Source organism: Opisthocomus hoazin, chromosome 6 (genome assembly GCF_030867145.1).
Source record: "Opisthocomus hoazin isolate bOpiHoa1 chromosome 6, bOpiHoa1.hap1, whole genome shotgun sequence".
In the NCBI taxonomy this organism is placed as follows: Eukaryota; Metazoa; Chordata; class Aves; order Opisthocomiformes; family Opisthocomidae; genus Opisthocomus; species Opisthocomus hoazin.
In genome coordinates this window covers 75,671,635-75,694,764 of record NC_134419.1, presented here as the reverse complement: position 1 = coordinate 75,694,764, position 23,130 = coordinate 75,671,635, and the positions used below count along the sequence as shown (strand labels likewise).

Here is a 23,130-nt window from a genome sequence, read left to right as displayed (position 1 = left end):
AATAGAATATGAAACCACAGCATCTTGGCCAAATTGGAATTTGCATACTTCTGTGAAGCATTTCCTTCAGTTAGGAATGATTTAATTATTCTTCACTTCCTCTTCTAGAAATCATTCCTGGATAATGAGGTTAGCATAGAGCAGATATGCTTCAGTCAAGAAATAGATGTAATTCAGTGCCAGAAGGCTTTTACAGTTTAAAAAAAAAAAAAAAAAAAGATTTTTGGACACTTCTAAATAGAAGCAGCAGTATGGAGAAGGTTGGCTATTAAATTACAAGAGTCTGAGACACCAGATCACTGGGTGCTTTACCCGGTGCTGTGTCAGCACCCTGAAGAATTACAGGACAACCACAACTGTCTTGCGGCCCAGATTCTTACACAAGGGTAACAAGGCACATTTTAAATAACTATTAAATAATGGCAAGCCGTATTGCCTCCAGAGAACTGTTTATCTCTGCAAATTGAATCACTGAAGTCAAAGCACAGAAATACTTCTGGCGGAAAATGGAAGACCTGTCGCCGCACCTTCCTTGGGACCTTGGAAACTCCGAATCCTGCCTGGCACTCGGATGTATTTCACGACAAATAGCTTGCTAAATCTAGCTTTTATTATTCAAGCAACAATCAAAATAACCTGCCTTATCAATCAAATGCAGACATTGCTGCAATTGAACTGGGAAAATGATTTTCTTTTTAAAGCATGATCGACATATGTTGAGAAGACCCAAGTAATTTGGAATTTAAGAAGGGAGCATAACAGTTTGTGTTTGGTAAAAATCACACAGTGGAACATAAGGAATTTTTCCCTGAACATGGGGAAAACAAGACTACGAACGTAAATACAGCCTTCATCTCATATAACCATCTTCTAGTACATAATAGGGAGTCATAAAACATTTTCAAAGTTCAAAAAGTACCTGAGCTGAAAAAAGTGCTTTGCCTCAATTCTTACGGGAACAATTGGAGCAAATGCTGCATTTGGTGTGTAAACATCCTCCATCTCAGGAACAGAATGTCTAACATTTTCTTTCCTAAAACAAACAGCATCAGCTTTTGCACTAAAACTCATTTGCTGCAACCGTGTCTTCAACAGCTTCAACAAAACGTTCTAAGGAGCTTTTCAGTATTTAACGAAATTTCTAGAAGCTTAACTTTAATTTCCAAATTCTTCCCCAGTTCTTTTCAGGTCAGTTCAGCAGAGCGGACACAAAGCTGTTCTCTATGAGATAAACTGCAGAAAAAATTGCAAAGCATTTTGCTCGCAACTTAGCATCATTTCAAAGGTGGCTTTGTCGCTTCAGCTGGTTCTCTAGCTGGTGTTGGGTGGATGACACAGCAACTCCACAAACAAAGTTTTATCAGCTAACACTTTTTAGCAAACACAAGTACAGGCTAGGTGGAGAGTGGCTCGAGAGCAGCCCTGAGGGGAAGGACTTGGGGGTACTGGTGGATGTGAAGCTCAACATGAACCGGCAATGTGCGCTTGCAGCCCAGAAAGCCACCCATATCCTGGGCTGCATCAAGAGCAGCGTGGCCAGCAGGGCGAGGGAGGGGATTCTGCCCCTTTACTCTGCTCTCATCAGACCCCACCTGGAGTCCTGTGTCCAGCTCTGGAGCCCCCAACATAGGAAGGACATGGATGTGTTGGAGTGGGGCCAGAGGAGGCCACAAAGACGATCCGAGGGCTGGAGCACCTCTCCTACGAGGACAGGCTGAGGGAGTTGGGGCTGTTCAGCCTGGAGAAGGCTCCGGGGTGACCTTAGAGCAGCTGCCAGTGCCTGAAGGGGCCAACAGAAAGGATGGAGAGAGGCTTTTCACAAGGGTGTGCAGTGACAGGACAGGGGGGAACGGCTGTAAACTACAAGAGGGCAGATTTAGATGAGAAACTGTGGCTGCCCCCTCCCTGGCAGGGTTCAAGGCCAGGTTGGATGGAGCTCTGAGCAACCTGGGCTGGCGGAAGATGTCCCTGCTCATGGCAGGGGGGTTGGAACGAGATGATCTTTAAGGTCCCTTCCAACCCAAACCATTCTATGATTCTGTGATTCTATGAAACAACGTTTGCAGCTTCTGCGACTCTTAACCTTTCACACTCTCCGCTTTTGGTATCCCTACAGATAAAAGAAATATCCAGAGAAGCTGGTATCTTTCTAAAATGTAATTATCATGTCTTTGGGTACCATCTAAACAAAGGCAGAAAAACTCAGGGACGCAGTATCAAATTAAAACTGGATGACTGTTCTGGTTATATTGAAAAATTTGCATTTAATTTGCATATTTAGGACGCAAATTAGTGAACCGAAAAATCTTGCGGCATGTCCTTAGAAGATAATTCAGGCCAAAACCATCCAAGAAATTTGCAGCAAACTAAGCATGACAAAAAGGATGATCAGAAGATTATTCCGTTCCTCTGCTGCGTGTGTCATCGTTTACAAGTCTTGGCTGAACGTTCCTTAGGGAGGGCAGGAAGCAATCCCTCAGCCAAGAGGACATCAGCTCGGGGTGCATGTGTCAGAGCTTCTGGTGTCCTACAAAGTGGAGACCCCACCCAGAGTCCTTCTGCAGGCTCCAGAAGGGAAACTTTTCAAAACCAAAACAAACTTCCTGGGCTTAGAGAGACATGGGAAGCAAACTCAGCATGAACCCATCATACTGTAGCTCAGCTCTTCCCCTCGTTCTGTCTACGCTAGGAAAGAAAGTTATCTGAGAGCTGGCAAACCTTCAGGCATTTCTCCATCTGCACTTGACTCCAAACCAACCAAGCTGTAACACACCATTTCAGCTCTTCCCACCATGACCCTCCAGCCATCGTTAGATGAAGCGAAGCTCACTTTTAACTCTTGCTCATGTCTGCAAGTTGACTTCTCTCCTGTGTTAAACCTACCCCACGCAGTCCAGCCCAGCCTTATCCGGTGATTCATAACAGATGTTTTTAAAACTGTCACAAATTGTGACGGTGGTTTGTGCACCACTTCAGACAGACTGCAGGACCTCCAGGTCTGGCTGGCTAGGGAGCAGAACTTCTTTTTCAGTCCATACATGTTAATTTCCTGATTAGGTAACCCCTGAACAACACAAGCTGGCAATGTGGAAGTTGGGAATTTATTGCTACATTTCAAATTCTCCTGTTGCCATTTGATTTTTTTTTTTTTTTTTGTAAGAGCATGGTTACAGCTTGCAATACCTTTCCTTTCTTCAGAAGGCCCTGCAAAAGGTTTGATGAACATATGTTTCCACACGTTCCGAAGTCCTCATTGTGTATTTTAAATAATCCCAGTTCTGAAAGTGGTGGTGACTTGGCTATCCAGACACAGCCTTCTGTCAGGTGGTGAGTGCTTCTCCTTTAGGCTCTCAGTGAAGTCACCCTGAGATTTCTTTATAGGTGTAGTTTTCCAGTATTAGGAGCTCTACAGCTACTAAGGTACACAGAGGAAGAACAGTTTCCGAAAGATGAAAATTATCTTGAAAGGAGAATATATAAAAATACTATTGCTGCCTGTTGAGACTGTCCATCTTTTTGATTTGTATTTTGAAGTACTTTACCAGAAAAAATCTTGCATTGCGCATTGTATATTCTTTTGAATATTCATATATCAATATGAATCAACATTTGAATGCTCTGATCTATGAAACAAGCTGTTAGGAACCACAGTGGTTAGTTTTAGTCACCTAAGGTGTCAGACAGCTATTGCACATGAACAGAGTATTTTTAGAGGATAATAAATACCAAGATTTCAAAGCAGCTTAATAATGTCTCTAGTATCAGATAATGAGAAACTCCCTCAACGACACCAAGCTGGATTTTGTTAATTATAGAAACTGATCTTACAACTGGCATATTTAGCTGAAATAATGATTGTAATTCCTATTTGTTGGCCTGGAACTCTGGATGCCTGGAAATGCTCAAGGCTGGGTTGGACGGGGCTTTGAGCACTCTGGTCTGGTGGAAGGTGTCCCTGCCCATGACAGGTGGGTGGAACCAGATGATCTATAAGGTGCCTTCCAACCCAAACCATTCTAGGATTCTGTGATCCACAAAACTCTAAATTCCTCTCACCTGCGTGTAAGGCCGACCACGCTACGTGGCTCTAGGCAGCCAAATCCAGAAGAGTAAGACCACTAACCACGCCCCCCACCTCGATCTAGACCAAGGAGTTACACTTCAGAGAAGACAACTCCTTGCAAAATAAATGCTCTGCAACGACTCTGTTTCAATACAACATAAAATAACACATCACGTGAAAATTCTTTGGGGATCGTACAATACATATTCATCTGCCCCTCAGTTCTCCATTGATTTGTGCCTCTGCCAACGTTCTGCACAGTGATAACACAACAGGTAAATACTGATGAAGGATTTGTGGTAGCTGTTAACCACTTCCATGTAATTGCTTTAGGAGAGGATCTATCACAGTGGCACACTGAATACATTCTGGGTTGAGGAAAAACACTTCTTCAACTTGTGTATATTCAAGAGACAAACTGAGGAAAGTCAGACAGCTGCCTTCAAACCAGACTGTTTCAAATCCAGCTCAGCTTGGTAGGAAGAACCTGAAACGTGTCTCTCACCAAAAGATTTCCAAATGGAAATGCAGTAACATGTCAATCAGAAAATTCTTTACATAGTGAAAAGGTCCCAGTGAGCAATTATTTTGAATTTCACATAACCCCTTTCTAACACAATCTTTATATGAAGAAAATATGAAAGAAAAAACAACATAGAAAACATTATATAAAATGCTGTATTTGAGTATTTCCCGTGTAGCAATTAAACCTTTCTGTGGAAATCCACCTCAGACCTTTATCACAAACCAGAATAGTAAAGAAATCTGACTGATGTTATATTCATTCTGTCCCAGTGCAACAATTGCAAGATCTGGGACACAATTTAAAATGACATATTATTAGAGAACCATCACCTGCTATACAAGATCAGCATTCTATCAAGTCAAATACCAAATTCAGGCACTTTTTAACACATTCTCAGTAGAGGCCTTTTCTTCTAACCAGGGAAGCCTGGCGCATTTGATGACTGAAGATGCTGTTCCAGGGCAATAGGCTAGATTGAGTGGCTTGACTAAGGGCATATGGTGAAAACTCACTAATACAAATACACACTGTGTACAAAGCAGCTTGGAGTCCTGCCATTAGCACAGGAAGCCTCACAGTGTTCACAAGGCCAGCTCAGCAGCCCTACACCCACTGGTGTCGGCAGCCACCATCAGCAGTCCTGTGCTCACAGTGCCAAACAGAGAAACACAATTAACGGCAACCTGTAAATGCTTGTCCCAAACTGAGGAGGGGTGGGGGGTGCAGGCAGCTACCAACAGCTCCTGGACAATGGCGCAGCACTTCTGATCACCAAACTGACATCAGTGCAGCAATGGAATCAGGCTTCAGGGGATGAAACAAGTTAACTCTTCCCAGAGCCAGCGACCAGAATACCTGATGCTCTCCACAGTGGTATGTGCCCTTTTAAAACAACCATGAAAAAAACTCAGTGGTTATAATTCATTTGTGCGCATATTCCTCCACAGAATTTTGTAGACAAAAATCAAACACAACACATACATTTCTTTCAAAAGTTATAGTGTACAGAATACAGCATACAGAACTGAGAGATGTGAAATATTTACAGCTGTAACATTAGTTAAAGGCTCGACCGTGCTTTTCTAAGAGCTGCTGAGTAGCTGATGAGGCTGTTCAGGTTGTTTCCTGGACTATGTCATTGGAGTTCAGACTGTAGGAAATCACATTATTTTGATTTTTTTTTGATTATTATTTCAAATGGATACCTGACACAGTTCTACACAAAGAGGCAGTCCTTTTACATAATCCTGGACATCTAGCCTGTAACAGTCCTTCAAGGAGCTCTGCACTTTGCTCCATAAAGACTTTACTTTTAGCAGTATATTAAGTCAGTGAAGTATTGCCACTCACTTCCTGGCCTCACAGAAAACTACCAAAGCGAAGCTACGACAGTATCTGAAACCAGGAGACCTATTAAACAGCATGAATCAAAACCTGATCTCTGCTGACACTCGTGTTAGCAAAGCAGGCCGAACCGCCACAGCTAAGGACTGCATCTCACATTAGCACAACTCATCATATTGATCAACGTTAACTCAAGCCTTTTGTAGCACGGTTACAATCATTTTAGAGTCACAGATAGACTATGCCAAGCAGAGTAACTGTAGGTAACTGTTGCGGTGTCTGCAGTCTTCATTCTAGCCTAGCAATCTCCTCATCCATTTCAATTCATCCGAGAGCAAGCCTGCAAACAACCTGAAATGCATTAATAAGAATAATAACAATGCTAGAAGAAAACTCGAGAAGTCACCTGGACTACCCTACTACTCTCCTATTTTTGATAATCTCAAAAGCTGTTGATCAAACTGATATGGAAGGGGTTTTTTTTATTGCCACAAGGATAACTGCCACATTAATTCTTTGCCTATCAACAGGCAAAGCGTGTATGTGGGGGGAGTGATTCACTAACGTAGTTTTTTTCCCCTCTGAAGCTGACAGCAAGTCAGAAAACTTTTTATGGTGCTTTTCCTCCTTGTGTGTTTCTTTGCATAAGGCACTGTGGTTTGCTTGTTTTACAAACCCATACTTGTTAAGTGTCATTTACCCTAGTTTTGCTAGAAAATCCTTTGGGAGCCTCGGACCGTAACATTCTAAGCTCCACTCGAAGTGAGTCATCAGTGACTAGCAAGCTTTACAAATGAGATTCTTCCAAGTCAGCCAAAACCAGAAAACCAACCCTTCCCTCCCCAAAACACTTGAAACAAATTGCCAATTACAGCAATTATAACAATTTTTCATATATTAAGCTCTCCATCTCTTGATTCTTAGTTAATTAGTTCTCCAGCACTGAAGAGGTTTCCGCAGTAAATAAAATGTCTGATTTTAAAGTAAACAAAGGGATAAAAATCCAAATGCATCTTAACCCCCTCCCCCCATTTTCTCTCTCTCTCAAAAGGAGAAAAACTTTGCTCTTTTTGTAGAGAACCACCAACTTCCATGAGGAAGTTTTCTAGGCTGCAAATCAAGAGTCCCTCCCTAACTCCCAGGAAGGCTCTGAGGATTAAAGTTTGTAAAATGCGTTGAACGCAGAAAGGCCACTGTGTGGTAGGATCACAGCATTCCTATTACCTAACTGACATCTCTGTCTTTTTGCAGAACTACTAGAGCTTTTTTAACACAATTTCACAAAGATTTCAACTCAACCTTTTATGAAAGGAGACCTATAAATAGCCTCTTAGATTAAAACCCTTAACAGCTGAGAAGGCTGGAAGGGGAGGTGGGTATTATCCACCTTTCAGTACTACAAATTGGGGCTGGAAGGGCTTAATTACCAAGATATACTTAAGGACACACTAAGGGCTGCTATAAAAATTACTCCAATTACAGCAGCTCCACAGATATCGCTCCACCTGGGAGAGAGGAAGCCATCACCTCTCTCTCTTTCCACACACCTCTGCTGTGCCCCATGCTAATAAAGGGCATCACCAACAAACAGCAGCTTCACGCCACGCAGCAGTTCTGCTGCCCGCGCAGAGCCCTTCCTCCCGGGGAGCTTAGCAGAACCTTTCACACCCGGCAAGCCAGGGACCTGGCTTCTTTTGTTTTCACTTCGAAATCTCAAAGCGGAGATACACTGTTTGCATAACCTACAGCAACAAAATCATGTCAGCCAAGGAAACAGCTTAGAGGTGTCTCAGGCAGAAAGAGATACTTGTAACCCATTATTTGGATTCGAATGCGGAATTCAGGGTTTCACACCAACTGCACACTCACTGTCTTGAAATGGGGAATTCATGGTTTTCCTTATGATTTCATCTGTGATGATGTATTCTTATTTATGATGTAATTTATGATTTTTGTAATTACAAATAAATGTGTAATTCACAATGAGTGTTCAGGGAAAAAATTTCTGTTAACAGTCGAGAAGTCCTTATGGTTTCAATACTCCTGTGCTAAGTTTTTTGCAATGGTGCTCAACTGGATGTTTGAAGTTCCTTCATATATTGTACCTGAAATCAGAAGAAAATAAATCAGAAGACTATAAAACCACGGCGAGTATATGAAGAGAGACCAAGATACTGTTCTAACAGTCCAGTTAGAACATTTACAATTATGAAGTGAAGCTTTACTGAGCACGTTCTAGAAACAGAATTATTATTTACATAAATGTTCATATTTTATTATCTGCAACAATTAGAATCCTCTTCTACTGGCACAACATAATGACAAGATGTTTTCCTGAAAAGCAATTGCTAAATAACCAGCAAAAATTGAGTATTTACAAATGCTATCAGCAATAAGAGTCAAAGGGTAATATTGTTAGAAATGTCAAACTGTTAGGTCCAAGGATTATACTGGTAGACAAGGAAGTCTTTAAAAGTAAAACTCCACATAGGTTCAGATCTTAAAGCCAAAGAAAGCATCTTAAATTTTTTTGAACTTGAATTTTCTTTAATAGAATGGGACACAATGTGTGTGTCTGTATTTTCTTGGTATCTAAATAAACATTTTAACTAGCCTTACATACACAGATATTTATACCGGAAGTTTTATCTTCTCATATCTGAACCTTTGAATCGGTGTTGATTATAGTCTCAGGGAAAAAAAAAAATCTTAAAAAATATAACCAGTCAATTCATCCCCAAACTTTAATACTACTAACGCTACAAGAAATACTTGTTAAGAAACTATCACTCACCTATCTTGCAGTCACGATAGTACTTTTCTATTGGAAAATTTTTTGTGAATCCAACACCTCCCATCCACTCAATACATTTACTAGTTGTCAGTGTTGCAACCTATGAAAAGAGTTTCAGAATTACAACTTCAGGATCCAACTTCATGCAGGTGGTAGTTAATTTTATTTTTTGTAGCTATTTAAAGCAAAAACAAAACAGCAATTAAAGCAGTAACTAGAACAAGTGGGAAGGGGAAGGAATGATATTTTTGTATTCATCTTGTTTATGCAAGTTATTTTAGTATAAAAATTACTTTTTTTTAAAATCAGAGGGCATCAGGAATTCACTAACCGTTATTGCAATAGTTCATATGCTGCACTGTGAAAAAAGACTAGCAGCAGTACGCAAGACAGCAATGGCAAAGAGGCAGAAGCAATCCAATTCTGAATCGTATAGAGATTGGCAGTTGTGACCAGCAGAGTTGAGATGGTCATGAATGAAGTCTCATCACGCCATTTCTCCAGATACAAAAAAAGAGAATTCTGAGAAAATTAAATCTCTTTACATGAGCGAAAATACCAATTTACTTTCTCTTTTGATGTTATTGCTTGTTTTTCAAAATTTTATTTACAGGCATGAGGTGTTTATTTTTTGGCGGCCTATTTACATTCTATATAAGGACTGAGAGTGAGAAACAAAGATAAAAGTACATCCACAGATCTCACAGCAAAATATGAATTAAAAGTCATATATTTAGTAGGAGAAGTAACTTTTAAACAGCAGCAAAATAAATCCACAGAATAAAGGAACTGTAAGTTACCTCAGCAGCGTAGTATTTGGCCATGCTGGCCTGCTTTATGAACGGTCTTCCTGTTTCCGCCAGACGGGCTGCGTTGTAGGTCAGCAACCTCGCCGCCTCCAGCTGCGTGGCCACCTGAGCTATCTGATGTTGCAACCCCTGTAATAAGCACACGACGAGTCAGACAGAACCAGTATCTAGTACTCAACTGGGATTTCCAGCAAGAACCATTCTTTTCACCAGGGAACACACCTACACTGTAAAATAAAACCACAAAATCTAGATGGCCTGGTAATTCTGCATATCTCTGCATCTATGACATCGATGGTGGAAAACATCTGGGCCACCAAAGTCCTTTTAGGGACTGCACTCCCATTTTCTCCTTCCTTCTTCTTGGATTCATGAGTACTGGGGAACTTCTTGCCTGACTGGCTAGACAGGAGGGTCCAACATGAACCTTTACGCACCCATGAATATCAAGGAAAGTTTCAGCCAAATTGAACATTCTCCTCAGCACCACAGAGACATGGGTAGGTCAAAGCTGTCAGCTTAATCGAGAAGAACTTGAATAAAGTCCCTCTTAAATAAAGTGGAGAAATAGCAAGGTGACAACCACTCCTTCCCACGTCCCACAACCACGAGAGAAGAGTTAGGAGCAGCGTAAGCCTAGAGAACGTGACTGATGAATGGATTCAAAGGGAAGGAAAAAGGAGGTGGAGCTCACCCCTGAATAGTAGGTATTACAGAAGAATAGCTTTATTTAAGGAGACCCAAACATTATGACGATTGAAAACGAACGTTGAGTTGCCTAACTTGCTCCCAAACACAATGAAATCTTTCATCTTATTAGAACACTAACACTGCTCCCTAAAATTTGCAAAAATATACACGCAGGTCAAAATAACAAAATGATTTGGTAATTATAAATTCTATTTCCCATTCAAAAGATGCAGTTCCAATAATTTCCTAGATATCTGTGGGTGCTTCCTAAAATTTGTATAAATTGTGAGTAGTACTAATGTTCCTTCCCTTCATCCGAGATGTAGGTTTCTTTTAACAAGAAAATTACTACAGTAATTACAATTATATATCTTCCTTATTAAACTACACATCATTTTTGCAACAGAGAATCTTTTTCATTTTAAGACAGATATAATCATGAAAACTAAATGTCTTTGTATAACACAGGAAATCTAATAATTCAATCAGTTTTCCTCATCTTTTTATAATTTTTAGTGTCTCCAGAAAAAGGCCTTCCCCTACCCCTCAATGAAAGGGTATAAAAACTGCAACACATTCAACATACTGTGATATTAAAATCAGAAGAGAAAGGAGTTCCATGTGTATTATTTTTGAAGACAGTGAATATACCATCAAGGAAAAGGAGTTATGTTAATAATGTTCTGAAGTTTTAAATTATTTATACAGTACTTACAAAGGCACATAGCACTGAATTTACGTATTTTACACGGCAGATGAATGCTCATCTGAAATTCTTTTGAAAAATTCTTCTCAAATATTGACAAGTAGAGACATGACACAAGATGGAGCACAAATCATATAAATCAGATAACTCCTTTTACTGACTTCGTCTACTGTGGTAACCACTGCTTTCTTGGAGGAAACTTCCCATGTGTTCATTAACAAGTACCTGGAAATCGAATACGCTTTTCCCAAACTGGACTCTCTCCTTTGTATAGGGAATCGTATGGTCAAAACATCCCTGGGCCAGTCCTAACATCTGTAAGAAATACAACATATTGAGGTGAGTTAGGACAGAAAAAACCCTCAAACTTTGAGGAATAAGCCTATTATAGTATTCCATTCCCAAAAGAAACTGTCTTGTTAAACACAAAATATGCGTGAAAACACTATCACTAATTTTTGAACAAGATTTATGGGTCAGCTGTGGTTGTGCAAATATTAAGTGTTTCTGGGAAAATTCTTAATTACATGGTAAAGTTACTGTAAACTAAAGATCTATATCTACATTACACTATTAAAGGAAAATAATTTGAATGATTATTCAAAGCTATTCTCATAATAAAAATAACTTCTCATTTTATAAAAGACATTGGACTGTCAGAATTAGCAATTTATTTCAGAAGCTAGAAAATTAGTATAGTGGAAGTAGAGATGTTCCAGCATTTTCTAGAAAAAACCCAACTCAGCAGAACAATTTTAGAAGACCTGTCTTTTCACACCCTCTCTTCACTCAGCAGCAAAGACAGCAAAATCCAGTTGTTATCTTGGAGGATAACATCTGGGCAAACTACACACAAACATTTATGAAAAAGTAACTCACATCTACCTCAGTGTCTGATTTGTTAGCCTAAAGAAACATCATGAAATCCGGAAAGTAAACTACTTTTACGTTTAGCTACCAAATTCTGAGATGTGTATTCCATTCTAAACAAGATCGTAAAGAAAGGACCCTGCCTTTCATATATACACAGCTATTTGTCAAATCAGTTGGTTTTATTACATAACTACCATCCATATAAACACCTTCTTTCTACCTAGTTTCTTTCCTAGGAAAAACAAAGATAGGAAATTAGATTCAGGGAAGCATCAAACAAGCGGGGAAAAGAAAAAAAAAAAAGGGGAAATGAATGGCACGAAGAACTGTCAAAAAGCAAGGTAACTGTATATGGTAAAATTAGAATCTCAGAACTTTTCTAAGTCAAGATGGGATACTACAATGTGGCGGTCAGCTGTCACGTCAAGCACCTTATGTCAAGCTATTTTTAATGATGTACAATAGTGTAGAGGTATTTTTGGATAGACCCACATATTATGCTGAAAGCCAAGGGCCACAAGATAAGAACATGACTCTGACTGGGCTCAGACATCTACTCCCTAATCATTTGAGATTATAGAAAAAAACCCCCACAGTACACACAAAAATCAGTATGTGGGAGAAGAACATAAGAAAATAATAGTGTCTGCTGCTAATCAGCTGTATTACCAGATTTGTTGCCTTCTTATATAAACTCATATAGATGAACCATGTCTATCAACTTCAGCACCTGTAACAATATATGGAACAACCTTGCACTAAAACTATATGAAACTGTTTTCACAGCCATAATTACATTTTATAGGATGTTAATTATCCTTTAAAACTATTACTACTGCAAACCAAATTCAGCACCACAGGGCTTTAGAACTGCTGTTCTTGTGCATTCAAGTATAATTTCTCTTTATTTGAAGGTGCCAAGAAAGTAGTAACTAAGATATAACAACTACCCAACCTTATCTTTTATTTAGGATATTAAGTGTAACTTGGAGTAATTAAGAGTAAAATCCAGACAATGTATTTTACTGCCAGAGCCTCTATATTATTTATATCTCTGGGAACAACGGCACCCACAGCCCTAGTTTTTAAATGCCATTTCAGACAAAGTGTAAACCCAGATAACCTTTAGAAGTGATGGGAAAGCGAACCCATTTAGCAGCATAGCATACTGCCATGTGGACAGTCTAAAATTCATGTGGACTGTTACTTCTGGTCTGTTTGCAAACTGGGGTAAAAGATAAGGAAGACTGTAGTACGGACATATTACACCCTATACAGCACAACTGCAGCCACAACAAAGTAGAAACAAAGAAAAGATTACATTCAAAAGTAAATTAAAAACCTAAAAACTTGTCATAAGTCATTCTAATATAGGGCTGAACCTGATTTCCACCGAAAACAGTAGCAATGTGAGATCCTAACCGAGTTTATAACAAAACACAACATTCTGAAATAACTCCAAGGTCAGTAAATTATTTTCCCCTAAGATGCCATAAGGTGAAATTTCAAACACAGCAATGAACTAGGACATGCCTGTTATAAAAAAAAAGAATAATATTTATTTTGAAAAATAAGTTGACTTTTAAAAAAACGAGGTGTTGGGAAAACATTGGTTAGCATAAGGTCACATTTGGCAATCCCACACAATCACAGTTGGATGGATTAATATCATACATTTCAGTGTGTTCTATTTTCCAAAGCTAGTTTTCTTTGTAAAATAAATATGCATAATGGAAGACAAAAATGGTGATCTATTTCAGCAGCAATAAGTTAACCACCAAAGACAAACTAATTCCCATTTAATGTTTTCTAAATCTATTGCTTATGTCACCAAAGGAGAATTTTATCATTTACAGCTATTTCAGTATTTTACTGTAACTTAGGTACAGGAATAGTGACATCTAGTGGCAATTTAGTTTTTAATAAAGTCTTTTCTAAAGAGTTCATTCTTATTAGCTTCAAATGTTTTGCAAATTTCAATCCACTTTCAAAGTTATATACTGGTTGTATTCATATTAAACAAAATCACCCACCTGTGCAGCGATACCTATTCTGCCGGAATTTAGCATTCCAATTGCATACTTATAGCCTTGTCCAACCTGTCCCAGGATATTGGTCTCAGGAACCTAAAGAATAAAACCACTCAATTATTCCTCTTCTGTTCTGCTTTGCAACTGCTAGTGCGATTCACAGGTAAATCAGTTCTATTTAACGTTCCTCGCAAGTAACAGCATAAAACATAAACCAGACATTTGATTCCTAGAATATCTGATTAGAACATTTCCTGATACATCTGATTATAAACTGATGATTGAGAAAAACTGTATCAAAAGTAAAGAAACCCAACTCTCCTGAATATTTTGGTGAAAGAAGAGGGAGGAGAAAGTTAAAATATGCCTAACAATGAGTATGTCTAAGGAAAAAAATACTAGGAATTTAGTTAACATTCTGTCGTTAGATGTGGTCAAGCTCCAATTATACACACATTATGCTTCAACAGCTAAACAACTTACCTTAACGTTTTCAAATGTTACTGGGCAGGTAGAAGACGCTCTGATTCCAAGCTTGTTCTCCTTCTTCCCTACATGTAGTCCCTCTGTGTCACGATCCACTATGAAGCACGTAATTCCCTTGTATCCCTAGGATGAATTAAAAAATAATCAAGAATTGGTTTTTATACTAATAGCACCAAATGGTGGTCTAAATATCTCATTCCAGCGCTGAAATTTTATGCCTGCTTAATACTATATCACTAAACAAACACTGGCACCCTGTTATCTGATCCCTCTACATCTGCTAATTTTGGTTTAACAAAGGCCAGAGATACATTCCTATTAAAATATTCCATGTGGAAAACTTAATCAGAACAACCTTAAAAGTTCTCTTGACAAGACAGGGGACTGGTATTGTGTAAATGAAACAGACAGGACTGTGGTGCCTGTCTGTACCGGAAATCACTGGGAAAGCAAGATATCGCCGTGCAATTAAGTTACTTTTAATCTCCTTCTTATTTAAAAGCTAGTTTCTGACTTTAAGAAGGCAATGTATTATATATTTTTAAAATGCTATACTAATACAGAAACAATGGCAATGCACAGCAGTTCACAAATATAGAAACTGGCTTATCAAATGTATTTTAATTGTATTTAGTACTCAAATCACCCACCAGCTTGTGAAGAAATGAATAAAAATTCAGAAAGCAACATGATGTTCAACTGTTCAATACAATGAAAGAAAAACCCCTCTTCTTATCTAGTCATAACCTGAAATTTTAATTTTAAAAATAAGTATCTTCAAGTTAAATTTTTATGAAAGAGATACGGGGGAAGAAGCTTAAAAAATAAATAAAAGTTTTAAACAATTCAGTTTTGTATTTGATTATCACTCTACTGTATCGGTACAGCACATTTTAAAGCTTGCAGTTGACTTTTTTGAATCTACTACCTATATGCAAACTGGTGACAAAACTTGAAACATGCATATTCACCTACATATTTTTTTACCTGAAAATACTTTGCTGTTGTATTCTTGTTAGTTTTCCACCACATGTAGCCTGAGCTCTATTTTGCCTCTTAACTACAGCAACTTGTTAGTTAAGTAGGAAGGGCTGGAAAGACTAGGCTATCTGTTCTTCCGTTACCCAGAATAATGCCAATACACGCTGTGCTCTTCATCTAAGCAATTATGATTCTGACATTTTTATTTTCCCTGGTGGGAGGAATTTATTAAATTGCTCAGCAAGTTCTCAATTTTTGTTGGGAAACATTTTTAAAGGTTTGCTGTCAGCTAGGAAAAGGTGCAAAAAGTATTAACCTTTAACATCAGATTATTAATATAAAATCCATAGTTTCATACATCATCAGCTATCACTGAAATGCAACTACTCTTCGGGAACTTACTAAGGACCGATCTGTGTTTGCCATCACAAAGAAAACTCCCGCGTGTTCTGCGAAGCTGATCCACATCTTTGAGCCATTGATAATATAGTAGTCTCCTTTCTTTTCAGCCCGAGTCTTCAAAGAAAAAGCATCACTGCCAGATCCAGCCTCCGAAAGACAGAAACTGCCTATCTGCCAATTGAAGGGAAAAATTCATTTGAATTTTCACTGAACTTGGAGGCAAAACATGTAACAAATTCTGCAACGAAAATAGTTATAAACAAGCACAAGACTCAAATTCAAGCATTTTAACCAATTGCATCAAAGTAACTAAGTTTCAGATATGGAGATTAAGAATAGAAACATTGTAATGATATGTCTCTCAAAGTCAATGGCTTTAAAGTTCTTTTCACAGTAAATTAAATTTAAATGAAACTAATAATCGCCTTTCCACTTTCACCTCTCAGCTGCTGAAGACAGGATGTATCTGTATCAGCCCACATCTTGGCTCTAACCAGTGTTTCAAAGTTCACACACTGAAAACCCCCCCCACTAGCATTACATAACTATTAAAATAGTTTAGTAAAGCGAGACTTTGACTCACTGTATCTTTAGCGACCCTGGGCAAGTAAGTTCTCTTTTGTTCTTCTGTTCCATATGTGGTAAACAACCGATTTGTTAGTGTATTCTGCAGTTCACATAGAAGAGCTACAGCTGGATCAACTTTGGCCAATTCTTCTACCACCAATATGATTGAAAAAAATGAAGCTCCAGTTCCTCCATATTCTTCCCCAAGCTCGATACTCATCAGCTGAAATGTAAAAGACGCAAATACACCAATCTGTTAGTTCTTGTCAACAACTTGTTAGTCCAAGCTGATACTTCGGAGATTAAAATGAAAACAATAGAATGTAAGTATTTCCAGATCCTTCCCCAAAGACCAGTTTTCCTTCAATACCATTAACAAACTAATGATTCTTCAGAGAAGCTGATAGTCAATTCATGCAAGAAATAAATAATGTGCCATATACAGGCCAATCATCACCCTAATTTGATTACATTTTCCAGAACAATTGCAATCTCAAGAAAAGTCGAATATTTAGAGCTGTCGTATAAAATGATATTCTAAACACAGGCAAGCTTTAGGTTTGATAGCAGGAAAGGCTAAAACTGAAGCCTGGAACAATCAACACGATATCTCCATCACAAGTCCTTGTGGTTGCCCAGTAAAGACACAGAGGACTTCCGATACCCTTTTCCAGCAACATTTACCAGTCATGCTGGTTCTGGCATTCTACGCAATTATGCCTATCCAATTAAAAAAAAAGAGGGGGGGGGGGGGAAGACAGGGAACTCAAGATGAATGTAGTGTAGTAGAGGAGAGAGAGAACTGGAAAGCCTATTACAGTAAAAGATGGAGAGTGATAATGCAGCAAAAAAGAAAAGAAAGTTGCCTTGCTGTTGATAAACCCAGAATTTTTAATGATTCATTAGTTCATCTGAATTATATCCATCAATCTTTTAGTCTAAAAATCCAAAAAGTGCACAGCTAGAGATTCATAAAATGTCGCTTTCTGAATAAAAGATTAAGTAAAAGTGTGCAGACCCCTTGTTCAAACAATCCCTGTATTACAGAGTCTTCCATTTTTGAATTCTCATCCATTTTTTGCACAAAAGGTGCAACTCGCTCCTGAGCAAATTTTGCCACTGTAACGAAGAGAAGAAAGAAAGTGTGTAAGTACTCTAACACACTACTGGAAGATCAACACACCAGTCATATGGTACTTCTGACAGGCTATGCATGTATTCTCTTGACTCTCCCAGACAAGTTAATAAAAGGGCAAAAAGTTGCCCGAGTGAAACAAGGTAATGTGCCACAAAGCTCCATTATCATTGCTTTCCGAACTCAGCTACAAGTCTCTGAGCTGAAACAAACACTTCCTATAAATTTAGAAACTTCGAAAACATCTCAGCAACACATACTTAACATTAGCTGACCAAAAAAACAAATTAAAGAAAGCTATTTCAAATACACCCCCTGTTTTCTTAGCTGTATCTTATCTCTTTATAATTTAAAACTGCAGTTTGGAAGGATGGTCTCAGGCTGCACAAAGTCCTACAAATAAGACTGTTTCTGTTTAACTGGAGCCTTTCATAAGCTCTCTTCCAGATGTGGAGGCCCTCACTCTTTCACTTTTGCTCTGAGGATTCCCTCGGAAACACTGTCTTCTTCATGCAGGCCTGGCTGCATGGCAGACACATCACATCTGCCACTGCTCTGGGTGTACCTGAAATCTCTGAAAACCAGCCGGAGCAGTTAACTGCAGCTGAACTGAACTCCAACAGCAACAGTTTTAAACAGTTAATATTTATTTCTCCAGAGTAAACTGCACTGGGGTACGTGGAACTGTGCTACGGTAACATGGAAAAAAACCATTACATTCTTCTCTTGTGAACTCAAGCAGTTTTAACATTAACTATAATTAAACAATAACTATAAATAAATAACAAAAAGACATTTTAAAGTTAAAAATTTCCTTCTGATTAGACATTTCTGTATTTTAACCACACAGATAACAGGTACCCATATCTTTCAGCATCGTCTCCTCTTCGGTGAATGTCTGAAGCGGCGCACAGACAGCTCCATCACTGGCTAGATTTGGCATAAGTTCTGATTTGGTGGATCTAAAGACACATGGAGAAGCCCTCCAAGAAGCCAAGTACGCTGGAAAATTTCTTTTCAGCTGTTGACAATAAATACAGAACACGCAAACAGTTAACAGAATTTGTATCTGCATACAGACTGCAGTACATAATTTTACCCAGAGTTTTTATTCAGCAAATTAATAGAAAATATAACTTACACTCAATATCTAGTTTGAAAGTTTTTGAGAAGATATAACCCCCCCAGTGTCCTAAAAGAAAATATCCTTTAATTACTCTTCTTTTAACCCCAAGCAATCTTCTTTCTGGAAGTTTGTTAACACAATGTTATTCTACAAAGTATTCACAAACATAAATTTTAGTTAGTTTTAGTGTTCACAGCAAATAAACCCTGATGACAGTATTTATTGTTGTAGATGATTTTGCAAGTCTGCTGCAATATTCATAGTAGTAAGTATATACTTTGACAGAATTTAAAATCTTCACTAACAAATATAGTACAAGTAAATGTGAAATAGACATACAAATGTTTTTTACGGAAGACATGTCAACTTTAATGACAGACATAGCTTCTCCCTGGTTTTCCAGGGGCCAGTAACTCTTGTTTCTAAAGCAATCTGATAGCATTTCATCTGGATTATTGGTATTTTTCTGTGAAAGGGCATAACTTTTAACATCACTGTGGATTTCTGTATTCAGACTGAGTTCTTACCCACCACTTAATGATTTTCAGAATGAGCACATATTTCATAGACAAAGCCCTGGCATTTGAATGCTTCTATACATTTAATTTCTATATATTTAATTATTAATTACATAGTAGTATCAGCATACTAATTATAGGATTTAAACTAATGTGTCTTATTTGGTTGATTTAAAAAAGTACAGGTAGGAACTAAAATTCAGTAATTTATGCTTAACTTCTCCCCATTCATCCTCAATATACAACAAACGATATCAAGAAGCACTGGTTATCCAGCCAAGAGAGCAGAGGTACTACAGAGCGTTTTATTACAGGGGGAATGGCATTAAGCATATATTGCAAAAGACACAAAAACAAACAGAACAGACAGTGGCTTTTGGGAGCAAGCTACGCGTAGTGACTGTCAGGTGGATGGACATAGATACTGTGACAGGTAATTAGTTTTGTACCGTGGAGAACTATAAACTACTCACGCAATAGACAACAGCAGGCTTTAGAAAGGAACGCAACTGGTTTGAAAGTTAATATACTTTCTAACCACAGAATAAATTCTTAGAATTTTTAAAAAAAAGCTAACATAATGAATACGATCTGGCTCAAAAAGTAACAGGCTAACAGTAGCTAAACTGCTGCAAAATGTATTCCTGAAAAGCAGCATTCAAAAAAGGACAGTTTGACTGACTGATCTCAAAAGAGGCAAGACAGAAAAATTGCTTTGCTCTTACAGCTCCCAAAACCCAACTTATTCTGTGGCTAACGTCTACAGACCAGATCTTTGCTACAGATATCTGTCACTATTGCTGTGTCAGTCTACAGTGTGGAGATATTAACATCTTACCAAGACAACTGCTGACAGAAACCCCCAGAAGAGACACAGCTGCGCCATAAAAATAACGTACATACAGGGATATGTCTGCCAACATACATTTTTGCAGCACGCACACCTAACCCCACAGGGAGCAGACCGACTGACTGTGCTGTAACCAGACTGCTATTTAGCTCTCAGAACGCAGGACAATTTTGCAATGCACACTGTAATAGCAGCATTCCTCAAAAAATGGCAGAAACTTTGGGGTCAGGAAGTAAAAATTCCTTTGATTCTTCCAATAATTCACTCTCATGTTGGCTTTCAACACTTGTCATGTCCCTAGCTGAAGAGCTGATGTAAAACAGATCTATGGACTCCTTTTGTCTTAAGAGACAAGATGTGCAAGTCTGTTATGGTAAGGAAACTCTGACTTTAGCACAGCCAGTCATGCATGACAAAAAAAGATAGTCAGAAGCAGTAACACAGAAAACAAGTATTGCCGTGAACATTCAATGCTCATTCACATTCAACACCCTTGGTCACATAAAACAGATATTGACTTGTGGGGCTGATTCAGGAATACAAAGTTTGAATGATCAGCCATATCAGCAACACTTTCAAGTGAAGACAAGTTACTGGAGTCACCATAGGTCTTCACAGAAAAACAAAGAGCTGCTTTAGCAGAGATAAAATCCAAGGTAACCATGTCCTGAAAGCTGGATTATGGATTATTTGCAGAACATCCAGCTGTGGTAGGGTCACTCAAGACCCAGACGTGCAAGAAACATCCCTCTGTGCAAGTCCATGTTCTTAGCAAGGTCTGAGAAGGAAGAACCTAAGTATACACACACAGACATATATACACTTAACGCAGTATGCTTCCTGAGCAGTTACAGGATTACAAATCACACATACTTCCTGCTTCTTCCATTTTCTTTTCATGGTGGCATAAGCAAAGACGAATCACTGAGAATATTTCACCAGTACTGACCAAGAGCTGTCAGGAAAAACACATGGTGTCTTTACAAGAACACAAAGCTTTCTGAAAAGCTGCAAGCAGGTACACTCCGTAGGCAATAAGCCAGTACTGCCGAAACAATAACTGGTAGTACTCTGGGATTACCACTCCTTTCATTTGATGGCACCTGACTCTTGGACGCAGAATTATCGACCACGCAGGTGAACACATCACTAAACACTCACAGCAGACCGCCCCTTCCAAAGTGGGAAGTACCGATTTTGTAGACTAAAAAATACACAGATTTTTATCATGCGCTTTCAGGAAAATGGGAAGCTGGACAAACTTGACGAAAAGCAGCTCAGCAAGGCCGAGCACAAGTGCGCAGGGCTGTACTGGCTGAGGCGACCTGCCAATAGCCTGACTGGCAAGTCAACAGCCACAGCGTTTGTTCCAGGTTACAGCCATTGCAGCAGGCCCGCTCTCGGCAACAACACTGAAGGTTTGGAGAAAGCTATCGCTGGTGGGAACTGTCCCTTAGCTCACTTCCCTTCCCTCCCCCCAGCAGAAACCACCCCAGGCTTTCTCCCTGCCCGGAGCCTTCACTTGGAGGCTCTTCCACTGCAACCAACTCGAGAGCGACAGAGCAAGGTGTCCTACCACCGCAGGAGAAACAAAGGCAGCCCTTAGCGTACATATGCGGACATGGGTTGATAAAAACTTGTTTGATACCTGACTGAGATGGCGTTTCAGGACAAAAGGATTATTCATAGCAAGGTTACCTTGAAAAGTCTTAAAACCAGTAGGCTGGCCCCAAGGGACAGGACCTACATGGACAACACCCACACACGGAGCAGCAACTCACAGGTATCACGTATTTCACTCCGGAGTAATACCATGGTGTAGAAGCATTTAGTTTTGACTCAATAACATTGAGATTAAAAAAAAAAAATCAAGTCACTATACTACTGTTTACATTTTTATTCTTAGACGTCATGCAATCATGTAGTATTACTAACTTTCAGATAGTTATTTAAAATGCATGCAAGTTACTCAAATACTCTGACACTGCTTCCCTGCTTTCCCCCACCCCTTTTTCTGTAGGTAAGGTAATGATTTACGCTGCTACAAGATTCAGCCTGCTCGCCCTACTAAACACATGTCTTTTGTAAATTGGTTTCTGGGTTGCTGATAACATTGATTTTTCTCTTTATCTCAATTCCTACCTCCACCTCAGCTCTTTAAAGATCAGTTCTTTTGGTTTCCTTCTGTCTGTTCTACAATCTAAAATGAGATTTTAATGCTGGTGGACCTGGCAGCAGCATTAAGATATAAACGAAAAAAGGCCAGTGCAGTAAATTTTCCTAAGCTCACTTTGCTTTCCTTGGTGACTTCCACTCCTGTGTCTGTCCCAGCTGCCCTCCAGACAGCTCCTATCTCCCAGCAGAGAAGCTCACTTGCCCTCATTTATGAGGCTGGCTTTCTTTATTTCCGTTGTCACAACACACGCATAAACTGCTGTGACAAGGTCCCAGCCCAGCATATCTTCTCACTCCATGCAGCGAAAGCATCTGTGTAGCACAAACCCAGGTTTTCTGCTTATTTCTTTCCTCTTTTGATTACTCCTACAGTGCCACCAGTCTTTTGCCTGTTCAGGTAAGTAAAGCAGACATCAAAGCACCTCTGCGGCTGGAACCGCGGGGCCTTCTCCCCGGCTCACCAGCCACGGGCTGCCCCAACCACAAGCCGCTTCACCAGACCTGCAGCAACTTGCCTCAGCAAGAAGTCACCTCACACCACCCCTCCACGCCAAACCCGCCGGGCAGAAGGAGCGAAGGGCTTTCCAAACGCGCCCTCAGCCCCCGCGGGAGCTGCCCTCGGCCCGGCCGGGCAGACCCCGCACCCCGCCAGCTCCGAGCCCCGGCCAGCGGCTCCCCGTGGGCAGCCTTCGCCCCCAGCAGGCCGCGGCCGAGGCAAACAGACACGCGTGGGCCTCCTCGCCTGCGCCGAGCAGACACGGACCCCGCGGCGGCGAACGCGACCTGAGGCGGCCTGAGGGGAGGAGGGAGACACCCCCCCCCACCCCCCGCAGCCCCCGGCCCGCCGCTCCCTCAGGCGCCCGCCGGCCCCGCCCTGCCAGAGGGCACAGCCGCACCCACAGGCTCGGGAGCACTGGGGACACCGGCGCCCCGGGAGGAGAGGGAGCCCACCCCGCCCGGGCTCCCGCTTCACCTTCGCGCAGCTCCTCAGCCACCCGCCCGCCGCCGCCGCCGCCATCTTGGTGCCTCTCCCGGCCCGCGCCCCGCCCCCTCGA

The 23,130-nt window shown here is 40.0% G+C and overlaps 1 protein-coding gene across 1 annotated transcript; it reads right to left on the bottom strand.

The window, feature by feature from the left end:
* Positions 1-4,723: 4,723 nt before the first annotated feature.
* Positions 4,724-23,109, bottom strand: ACADSB (acyl-CoA dehydrogenase short/branched chain). Its single transcript, XM_075423883.1, has 11 exons — positions 23,049-23,109; positions 18,268-18,427; positions 17,290-17,390; positions 16,288-16,494; positions 15,705-15,875; positions 14,319-14,444; positions 13,839-13,931; positions 11,158-11,247; positions 9,528-9,665; positions 8,728-8,827; positions 4,724-8,038 (listed from the first exon to the last, which is right to left on the bottom strand). The coding sequence occupies exons 1-11, from the start codon at positions 23,091-23,093 to the stop codon at positions 7,968-7,970; spliced, it is 1,302 nt and encodes a 433-aa protein (XP_075279998.1). The 5' UTR covers positions 23,094-23,109; the 3' UTR covers positions 4,724-7,967.
* Between the last annotated feature and the right edge of the window lie 21 nt (positions 23,110-23,130).

What these genes read in the sequence shown, in the direction of transcription:
- ACADSB (XM_075423883.1), bottom strand. Translation starts at nt 23,093, where the DNA reads ATGGCGGCGGCGGCGGCGGGCGGGTGGCTGAGGAGCTGCGCGAAG. An exon ending in TAACATTTGAAAACGTTAAG is followed by an intron (nt 13,932 to 14,318) that starts GTAAGTTGTTTA and finishes TTTATTCTTTAG; the next exon opens with GTTCCTGAGACCAATATCCT. An exon ending in AAAGCGTATTCGATTTCCAG is followed by an intron (nt 9,666 to 11,157) that starts GTACTTGTTAAT and finishes TGCTTATTACAG; the next exon opens with GGGTTGCAACATCAGATAGC.